Genomic DNA, 11,329 nt, shown 5'->3' with positions numbered 1-11,329 from the left:
GAAATCCGGGTCGTGACAACAACAAACGATAACACAATGTATCCAAACATTGCATTTATCAAAATGATACAATATAGTACAATACAATACGATGCGATACATTATAAAATGAAGTGAAAAAACCATCCAAACAAGCTGTAAGATTCTGTTGTGATTTAAATGACGATTTTTTGCTAAGTACTTTTTTTCTATTTTTATGTGATATTCGTTTTTTTAGTAGATGCACAAAAAATATGCCTTTTATATTTGGAAAAGATTAACTTCAATTTTTTTTATTTTATTTTTATGAATATATTTTTATAATCACAAAAATATCATAATTCATGCTTATTTCGTACAATATTTAATAACTTTCTTTCTTTTTTAAATTTGGTGCCAAATAAAACCAGTCCTTAAAAGTCAATAAGGAAAACGAAATTCCAGTGGCCGACGGGTGCTAAATTTTATTTTATTTCCCCCATTTTAACTGTCTCCATTTATTAGATCTCCCACGTATTCCCAACCTCTCTCTTCACTTTTTCTCCGATCCGGTACGTATTTGTATGTATATGCATATATCTATCTCTGTACATACGCATGAATCAAATCAATTACTCATATAAATTTAGTTTTGTTCAAATGTTCAAACTTTGATTTATCTAGGGTTTTTAATTCCTCTTCATCAGTTCCTGGATTCGTGAGGAAATCAAATGGCTGCTCCACCTGCTAGAGCTCGTGCCGACTACGATTACCTCATCAAACTACTCTTGATCGGCGACAGCGGTAACTATTTTGTTTTCTATGTTTATCTTTCTTTCTAATTCTTTTTTCAGTATATCCTTCTTTACATTCCATTATTTTGTATTTGTTTCGTTGATTAGTTCAAATATTCAGGTGGTCTTGCAATTGAAATGGAGTTAAGTAGTTGTGTGGCTTGTTATTTCGTTAGTTCACTTGATTCTATTATCAATGAGCATTTACAGTCATTTACTTCCTGCATCATGATCTAAATACTAAGTCAGAGGAGCTAAGACAACTTAACAACTCTGTGTAAGGATATCCTAGAATTTACAGGAGCTATTGAGCGACAAATAGCGGTATATTCCATTACTGTATAGCACATAACTGCTTATACATTGTACGTACAGCATATTATGCCATGCATGTGTTGTTTGTATATGAGGCACAGAAGGTGTGAACTTACCAAATGACTACTTCTTGATCCTTCATGTGTTAATGCTCCACTTCATAAAACAACAACCTTTTCCTCAAGAGTTGAGTGATGAAAGCCTTGTCGGTGAATTATGGAAGTTCTCCAGGTTCTTCTCCTTCCCTTTATTCTCGAAGAAAGGTGAGATTCACATTCAGTTGTGAATTCCAATGTGGCAGGCATATATCTACACAAAACCAATCTCTTTTGTCCTAGTCGGAGGAGAAGTTACCAAACTTTTAGCATTGCTTACACTTTGCGTGAATGGAGTTTTTATTTGGGTAATTGGAACGCGTAAAATGTGCTTTTATGACTCACTGGGCTCCCAAAATCATATTGCGGTTTTGTAGTGGAAAGGATAAGAAGCCGGCAATACTCATTGGAATCCTTCCAAGCCTCAAGTCGTTTGCATCATACTACCATTGGCTACTCTGATTGATTGAGGTGCGACCTAGAAATTTTGCAGACAAGATGATGGACAAGTTTTAGATAATAAATAGAGAATATTCTTGATTAGATATCATAAATAGATGGAAACTGCATTTTAGGAGATACTTCCAATTCTAGAAGATATAGAGTTGCTCAACTCATCCAGAGATTGGAGAATGCACCTAAACCAGGACCATCAGCAATTGTTTAATCTGGAAGGTAGAGAAAGATGGTTCCTTTTCTGTTAAATCCAGATCCAGCCTTTTGGGTAAGAAGTGGCAGGAAATGACACTGGCCATGGAAAGGTTTGTGGAACAACAAAGCTCCCCTAGAAGTGATGTGTCATACTTGGCTAGCAGTGTGCAAAGCTTGTCTCAGACAGAAGCAAACTTCAGAGGAGATGATATACTCCCTGCTGGAGATGCTATTTGTGTTTAATGGCAGAGGAAGATTCAGTTGTGCAAAGCTTGTCTCAGACAAAAGCTTGTTTCAGACACCTTTTTATGCACTGCCCATATTCCTGGAAAATCTGAAACATTTTTCTAAGGCTAATGGGAATCAGCTGGGTATGCCAGGAAGCATGAAGGAGATAATGAGTTTCCAAGAGTACCAAAACAACTGAAGAATTTGTGACATAGGAGTACTATTTTCTTATCAGTAGGATATGTGGAATACTGTACCGCTGTGCATTATATGGCAAATTTGGAAAGAAAGGAATGCTAGATGTATTGAAGGAAAGGCCACCGCACTACATTATATAAATTTCATTTGCTTACGACTTATTTCTTCTTTTTGGGTGTTGTATGGAAGATTTAAATCATTTTGATGCACTATTGGACTTTATAGACTTCTTGTATCTTGGATAGGAGTTAACACACCTCTCATACTGTTTCACCACTTGCTTATTTTTGACTTTTTGTGAATAAAATTCTCCTTATCAAAAAAGAATGTTGAGGACTGGCTTATGCTGTTGAGAGTAGGGTGATGAGTGCTTTAATACATACTGGAGTTAAAAGTACACTGGTTTGTGATGAATCTGAACTTGAATTTTGATACCAAATTGATGTAGCATTAGACGGAAGAAGAGAGAAAGGGGAGAAAATTGAGAGAAATGGATGAAAGAAAGAACAATCAATTCTTAAAGTCATATTCCTTAAGTCAAGTATTTAACAAAATAGAGAAAGGCACTTTTGTTGTAGAATGTGGAGCCCTTGACAAGTCAAAACTCTTAGAACAATTAGGACTCGATCTCAAACTAAAAGATAAAGACTACCACAAATTGATAGATTTAAGATAATCATAGTATCTTTTTTTCTTTCCTTGATCCATCATTTGCATTGGAGAATTTTCAAAGTTCTTGGTTGAGGATGAAGGTCGACAAATTGTGAGCATGTCAAGATGAGCTTCCTCTGTAGTCCCCTCCCCCCTACAGTTCTTTTGTTATTTCTTTGAGCAAATGACTCAGTCGACGAGATGTTAAAAAAATCTCCTTAAGAAAAAGCATAATTGTACTCATTTGGAACAAGTTAAGGAACCACATTGCCACCGAGGTCAATCTTCAAAATCTGTTAGCACATGTCTTCTATTCAATTTTTTCTGTGTCAGCATTTCTACAATTTTCCATTTGAAGGTTGACTGCTGGTAGAAACTGAGAATAGATCAACTGCTATTCTCAATCTTGGTCGATCAACTGGTTTTTTTGAGATGATGAACGCTCTGTGATTATTACTTATTTGGTTTTTCTGAATTTAATCAAGTACAACTTATATTTGAATTTTCAGGTGTGGGTAAGAGTTGCCTCCTTTTACGTTTCTCAGATGGCTCCTTCACCACCAGTTTTATCACCACTATTGGGTAGTCATCCTCTCATTTCTTTTTATATATTTTCATATCTTGGTATTTTTCTTAAACTGCTTGTGTTTCAAACATAAAGAAACATATAGAGATGTAACCGATTAGAAGTGAAACTTCACAATGAGATAGGATTTCTCATTGAATAGCAACATAGAACCTCTTAAACTTAAATGTAAACCATGAAAATGTTCAGTAACATGGTCTCCGCAAGATTAAGAGTATTAATGGCCTCTACAAAGTATATATGAGTATTGATATTTAAATGTTTTCTCTTTCTTTTTCTGCCAATTGATTCCAATGCAAAACTTTCTTTCACAGTATTGATTTCAAGATAAGGACCATAGAACTTGATGGCAAACGAATCAAACTGCAAATTTGGGATACTGCTGGCCAGGAGCGGTTCCGAACAATTACAACAGGTATACATGTAGGTTATTGTAGTTAATGCTTTGCCAGAAACATAGACCATGCCAGTCCTCTATATGTTGCCTTTAACTTGAGCATGCATTCTTCATGAATACTCAGCTTCCTCTTCTGTAATGTTGGTTTCTGCAGTTAATTGAAAGAAACATATACCTTTGAATGACTGGTATTAATGCTAAAAGAGAACTATCATTTATCCTGAACTCAACTGAAGTTTGCATAAAGAAGAGACCATCCCTAACTTTTATTCATGAATTATTGTCTGATAAATATGTGGAAATTCCTAAAAGAATGTTTTATTTTTCTGAGACTTCGGTTTTATCCATCATGTAGAATAAGCTAGAGAGAACACCAAAGTTTTGATAATGCATGATTGCACACCTGTATACCTTGTGTAATTATACTGTATTTCACCTATTGGATGGTATTGCTAATTAAGCAGTTGCCTAATTTATGTTGCAGCTAATTAAGAAGTTGTCTTCCACTAATTAAGTAGTTATCTAATTATAAATCTCTTGATTACAGAGGTCTCCTAGTCCTAGTCATATTCATGTTTTATCCACACTAAATAATGTATAATATGCTAAAGCTCCTACCCTATTTGCCTCGTTAGATGATCTGCTTTAGGCAATGTCTTGTCCTTGGACGTCAGAGTGACTTGATGAACGTATCAATCAATTGGTTGCGCTTAAAATAAAGTCAAGATGAATCAACTCCCTTAGGCACACTTTTAGCCCCATGAGCAAGGATGATAGCATGGACAACAGAAGATGTGGTTCCTCTTGGTTGCCAGGAACTCATTGTAATCGGTATCTACAATAAGGATGGACTGCACCTGCTGGCTAGCACAATCTTCACACCCATAAACTGAAGCTATGTGAAATTTTCCCATGATGAATAATAGCAGGGTCTCAACAGTTCCTTTGGTGTAATTGTTGCGTATTAGATAGCAGTAGCATTGTAATAAACATCATATCAGGTGTTCGTCCTATCACATCACCTCGGTAATATCACAAACCTAGATTTACAAGCTGGCTTTGAAATCAAGCAGTTTGAACTAGGGAGTGTTTGCTCCATGGATGGTAGCACAACTTCGACTATGCAGTTGCTCAAACCCCGCAAGACAGCTTGCTTATGGTACTTTGGCAATTTCCTTTGTTCGAATATTAAGAATCTAGGAACATAAGATGAGTGTTAGCCTGTCAATAATTGAGAGCAGCAAACCAGATTAAATTGCAACATTACTAAGAATTGAGATGTAGTAAACTGCAATGAATGTCAGTCTCATTGAGATTTGCGGAAGGGCATACTGGAATAAATGTTGAACTGATGAGAATCTTTCTGTTTTTTAATATCACGTTTAAAGTAGGGTTTAATCTCCCGTAAATCTGGGAAGGTTATGGAGCTACTTATGCTCTTAATAGATACATACGAGTTAGGAAATAATATAGATGGATATGGCTTTGGCTTAGCAATGTTTGCAGGGCAGCTATGCTGTCTGTTCCTTGATAATTGCCTTTCCTTTTGGTGACCTGTCAATTTGCTTCTCAAATAAACCTGCTTATATCTTAGTACTTTACTTCTCATGCAGCTTACTACCGTGGAGCCATGGGTATCTTGCTGGTATATGATGTGACTGACGAGTCATCGTTTAACAGTAAGTTCCACTAATTTTAAAAATAAAGTGCTTGGAGTAGGATTTTTAATTTGGAGTTGGATTTGTTCCCTTTTTTTTGTAGATGAATCTATTGTCTTGTAAACCCAGGGTTGGGTTAATGGTAAGGGTTTAGCCATACACTTTGATCTTGGGATAGAAATACCCTCCAACCTCTTGCCAAGCTTCCATTCTCTGAAAATATATTTGTTTGCCTCGTATGGTTTGCAGTCTGTCTCTCCTCCTCCCTCTTCTTCTTGTTAGGTGAACTTCCCTAAGATAAATTTGATTAACATTTTCGTTGGTTCATTTAGACATCAGGAATTGGATACGAAACATTGAACAACATGCTTCCGACAATGTCAATAAAATACTCGTGGGAAACAAGGCAGATATGGATGAAAGCAAACGGGTATTCTGTCTATCTCCTCTATCCATCCATTCACTATTTATTTGTTAATATGTGAGTCCATTGCCTTGCTTTTCTATTGTTCTCTCACTTGATATGATCCTTCTCTAGGCTGTTCCTACATCCAAGGGTCAAGCGCTAGCTGATGAATATGGCATTAAATTCTTTGAGACAGTAAGTGGAACTGGTTTTCAGCATTGGAATTATTTTCCGGCAGCACTCATACTCAGATCCTAGTTATATTTCATGCAGAGTGCCAAGACGAATATGAATGTTGAGGAGGTTTTCTTTTCAATAGCTCGGGATATAAAGCAAAGACTTGCTGAATCTGACAATAGAGCCGAGGTATGAGTTCCAAACTTCAGATTCAATCCCCTTCCCTTTTTGGTTTATTGATTAGGAATGTAATTCGTCTTCTGGAATGCTGACTATGGATGTCTTTTTGTGGTTCAACAAAGGGCAAAATCTTTGACTGAAAATTGAAAACTCTTCCATTTTTCTGTCTTATATGACTTATTAGTGAATCATCAAATTCTTGTTTTGGTCAGTTAAAATGCAATACTGATGTATTATCTGTAATTGGCTGACTATAGTAGAACTAGTGCATGCTTGGACTGAAATATTTTTATGGAAACGAAAGCAAATTGAGAGAATGCATGCCTTTGTTTGATCACATTGACAACGGAATGTTCTTAACTCAAAAGATTCTTAAAGAAGTGGCAAGTAAAGAGACTGCTAATCAATATCTGACCTTCCAGTTTCCGCCAAATGTCTTCCGTTTTGTGTTCATATGCAACTGGATACAGTTTCCGTTGCATCCTCGTACTTTGTATCTTTTCCTCTAATTGCACTTTTAAACATCTTGGTCCACACTTGTTGAGTGTATTTATTCATGCTTTCCTGGACGTTGCAGCCTCAGACCATCAGGATTAATCAAGCCGACCAGGGAGCAGGAGGTGCTCAAACTGCCCAAAAATCAGCTTGCTGTGGTTCTTAAGAAATTGGCAGCAACGAAGATAGGATGACGAGGGAGGAGGAATTAATCTTTTCCATGACGTTAATGTTTCTTCACAATCTATTTACTTTCTCGAAGCTCCTACTATGTCTAAAATTATAATCTAAGTCTTGCTTATTATTTCTGGCTTATAAGAGATCTGGAGGAGTTTTTTTGTGGGTGGTATTTGTAGCCATTTTACTCTTTATCATTTTTTGGTGCTCGAGCGTTTGTGGACTGGACAAAAACGAAAACAGAATAATAAAGGAAAAATAGAGAGAATAAGGTGACGAAGATGGAAGAAATTAAGTGAATATCTGACACAGTAAACTTCAAGAAGGGTAAATGTATTTCTTTTTCCATATTTTTCCTGAATTTTTCTCTTGCTTCATAGAGCTTCTCTTTTTTCTTCCATCATATCATATTATTATATAATCATATCATTATCATATCATCATCATACTATATTATAAGTGTGAAGATCTAAAGTGTAAGTTAAAAGACCAAAATATCCATCAAAAGTTTGAGTGACTGTTTTACCCTCCAAACAAGCATTATTTTAAGAAACTTTTTTGTGCAAAAATGTAAATATGCATTCTTCAAAGATATCAAAAGAAAGAGTTTCATGCAATTAAAAAAAAAAATCAGGGAAATAACAACGTAGGAGCCGTTCAGATGGCCATAGTAAATGAAAAAAAAGGCTCTTGGTCTTCCTGCATCACTTCGTTTTCCACTCATAATTGCTTTATCTTCCATTGCTTATTGAAAATAAGCTTTGAACTGTACTTCCATTTCAATTTACAATATTTGTTGCATATTCAAGTAGGTCAGCCTTCTCTCATTCTTTATTTATTTGTTATAATTCGTGAGTGGAAATGAACTGAATTCAACAATTCATACGGTTTCATCTCGACACACAATACCCATTTACTCCCCTCAAATTTGGTAAACATATTTCTTTCACCGTTACATGTTATATGAGCTTGGCTAATTCGACAAGATAGTGCTTGCAATTATTCTCACGGTGGTCATCTTGTCTGGTTTTGTGGATGACTTTCATATATATATGGTGAATTATGTATCCAAATTATTTTTCTCCAATGATAATAAATAATTGATGTGAAAAGAGTAAAAGCTAAAATTAAAAATCAAAGAACAAAAACTCCTTTTTATGAAAACTGCTTGACAATTTAATATTATAATCATGAAGAGATAGTATGAACAAACCAACAAAAGGTAATATGCATCGAGTAAATTTTCGGGATATGCATTTAATCATTTCTTAAACTTTATTCGATTTATTCTTGTGTAAACTGAAATTTTCATATGATTTTTATTTTTTTATTGCTTAGATAGTGCCATCTTTGTTCATTTTCTTTTGTGCTAAATTATTTCTAGAAGTCTTCTTCGCTGTTAATGTTTAGTGTTTTATTTACTCTTTCCTGCCAAATTAGTTTTTTATTGATTGGAAAATCTGTCAATCTCCTAATGAGTAAAAAAAGAAAATCCTCAACATACTCATAAGGACCTGTAGGTTGTCGCCGTTGATTAATTAGAAATTATGTTAAAATTTGACCTTTTATGGCATGAGTGGATTGAAGAGTCATATATATTTACTTAGATTTCGTTTCATTTCTTATTGTAAATTAAGTTTTCGTGAAATGTAAATAATTAGTAAATCAAAAGACCAATTTACCCATCAAATACTTAACGACTTTTCTGCCCTTCTCTTAAACATTACTCATACAATAATTTCATACAAAAAAGTAAATTTACCTTCTACTAAATAATAAATATCTATAAAAGAATTGAAATTATGTTCCTTGAAATTAAAAGCTTATATTGCAGTTACGAACACAAAATTTGGATGTACATTGCTTTGTAGTCACTAATCTCTAGTGTGTAATTGTTCAGAAAAGGTTGACCAAGAAATGGAAGATTCCTTCCTATGCATTGAGATATTTAAAGACATGATACTACAAAGAAGTAAGTATCAATAACTCTCAGCTTAACACAATTTGACCCATCCAATCATAGCCTTCTCCCAACAAACTGCCTTTGATTGGATCACTTGTCCACTATTCTGCATTTGTCTATCCATGAGTGAAGAAGCTTGATCTTAGGAAATTGACAGTAGATGATCAAGTTTTTGACTTTGCAGATCTGCTGAATAATATATACCATCTAGACATATGGATGTTTCTAGCTGCACATCTACTACTTTTTTAAACATTGAAACAAGGCATCCTGGACATCATTCTTGCTCTTAGCTAGCCACCAGTTCATAAGATTCTGTCTTAACTGATGCTGGTTATAATTAATACCACAGAAATAGGACCAAACCCCATATGCAATCTGACTATCATAGGCAGGATTTCCAAAAGTTTGTCAATCTTCCAATTCCCATCCTGAATAAACTCCATCACTTTAATGTTTTTGGGGCCCTGACTGGTTGAGTCAAGGTAGCTAATGCCCCCAAACCTGTCCAATTATCCCATCAAAAGGAGACATTCCAAACACCTATCCTCCAGAATATAGATGATTCAGCAACCTCTTTAATTTCCATCATTCTCTTCCATGTATGAGATTGACCTCAGGCCCACCTTTTAGCCACAGGGTGAGACCTCTTACAGTACTTGGCTTCCAGGAACTCCTTCAACATTGTGTTCTGTGTTCTGAAATTCCACCACTGCTTTACAGAGAAAGCATTGCAGATATCGTGTAAAGACTTGAAACCTGCTCCTCCCTCTTGGACTGGATAACATAGATCACTCCAAGCTATCCAGTGTCTTTTATTCCTATTGTCTTCCTTCCCCCAGAAAAAGTTGGCAATAATTTTATCAATCCGACTCAGAACAGTTTTAGGAGGTGCAGAGGTATTGACTGCAGAACTGACTTGATCAACACTGCCTTACCCCCATGTGATAGAAATCTACCTTGCCACCCTTGCATTCTGTTAGCAACCTTAGCCACCATACTGTTGAAATGGATCACCTTCTTCCTTCCGAAATAAATAGGACACCCCAGGTATAGGATAGGGAATGAGCAGAGAGGAAAACCAGTGATCCTTTGTATATCAGCTACTGTAGGATCATCTTCCTGGAAAGAAACATAGAACCCAGATTTCCTTTTGTTCACTAGTTGACCTGATACCTTCTCATATAGTTCTAGTTTCTCCATCATTAACTTTAATGAGAGTGGATCACATGATGAAAAAAGGATAGTGTCATCAGCATAGCATAAATGGGTAATTCTATGGCCTTTTTTCTCTGAAAAGTATGGAATGAAGCCCGATTAAGGTTGTCCATTAGTCTGGATAACAATTCTGCACCAAGCACAAAAAGAGATGGCTGCTGGCACCAGACTTGCCCTCCAATGGATCCTCGTTAAGGGATTTAGATTGTACTCATTCCAATTACCAGACTCATAGAGCCCAGTATTGTTATTTATTGTGACTACCTCCCCGTGTCAGGATTGGGTAATTTGCGCGTCTGCTGCCTTCCTTGGATGTGGTAGCCGCTTCTCAGGCTCCCTCTCCGGAATCGAACCCTAATTCTCCGTCACCTGTCACCACCATGGCAGGTGTCACGGGCGCGTTTTATGTCTCACAAAAACAGCCCGCGCGGCAGCCAAGCACCGACTTGACTTCAGCCTGCTCCAACACTCGGCCAAAATTTCAGCAACTTTGGACTTCGATTAATTTAGGCAGCGTTCAACGTAGTAAGCTTAGAATGAACTTAGGCAACGAAAATATAAGTGAAGGGACAGAATTTAAACATGAACAAAAGACACAAGATTACAGGAACTCTTTCCCAACTTTGTATTTAACTCGAGCATACAAAGAAACTCAACTGAAGTACATCCGTGTACAAAAATGAAGATCACTCTTGACCCTCACAAGACTACTCTTAGCCTTAGGTTGTTTTCACTCTTGAAAACAGGACTTAGGACTCCTTCCTAACTCAAAACATGCACTCTTACACGTTTTTTTCCTTATGCCACAAAAGGAAAGGGTGCTGCCCATTTATAATATATAAAACAGCCCCATTTACACAATAGTTGCCCTATTTTAGGCATTAACACTTGCCCACTAAGGCCACTACTTTACTTTAGTGTAGTTGACACCCCCAACTACTAGGATCATGTAAATCATGCTAAAGTAAATGGGATCATGGCCCCCAAAAACGTATCTAACTCCTGCCAGCATTTTAGACAAACACAACTGCTGCCCATGTGCACAGCATGTGCCGGTAACCGCCATTGACTTGGTCAATTCCAATGTTGCTGCCCAATTTCGTGCCTTGGCTTAGACCAGATCCAATGCCATTGTATTCCAGCTGCATTGTGCCACAATTACCTTGCCATCGCCCACGAACT

At 36.4% G+C, this 11,329-nt stretch overlaps 1 protein-coding gene across 2 annotated transcripts; it reads left to right on the top strand.

Moving 5' to 3' along the window:
- The first annotated feature begins 422 nt into the window (after positions 1-422).
- On the top strand, positions 423-7,266 carry LOC109218672 (ras-related protein RABE1a-like). 2 transcript variants are annotated; one of them, XM_019383045.1, is made up of 9 exons: positions 423-530; positions 666-762; positions 3,400-3,472; positions 3,791-3,891; positions 5,487-5,552; positions 5,864-5,961; positions 6,070-6,132; positions 6,211-6,303; positions 6,872-7,266. In XM_019383045.1, the coding sequence occupies exons 2-9, from the start codon at positions 690-692 to the stop codon at positions 6,953-6,955; spliced, it is 651 nt and encodes a 216-aa protein (XP_019238590.1). In that variant the 5' UTR covers positions 423-530; positions 666-689; the 3' UTR covers positions 6,956-7,266. The 2 variants fall into 2 exon arrangements, with proteins under 2 accessions (XP_019238590.1, XP_019238589.1); XM_019383044.1 differs by having other exon boundaries at positions 427-530; positions 643-762.
- The last annotated feature ends 4,063 nt before the right edge of the window (positions 7,267-11,329 follow it).

Source organism: Nicotiana attenuata, unplaced genomic scaffold (assembly GCF_001879085.1).
Source record: "Nicotiana attenuata strain UT unplaced genomic scaffold, NIATTr2, whole genome shotgun sequence".
In the NCBI taxonomy this organism is placed as follows: domain Eukaryota; kingdom Viridiplantae; phylum Streptophyta; class Magnoliopsida; order Solanales; family Solanaceae; genus Nicotiana; species Nicotiana attenuata.
The sequence above is the reverse complement of the archived record's forward strand: the minus strand, read 5'-3'. Positions and strand labels throughout refer to the sequence as shown.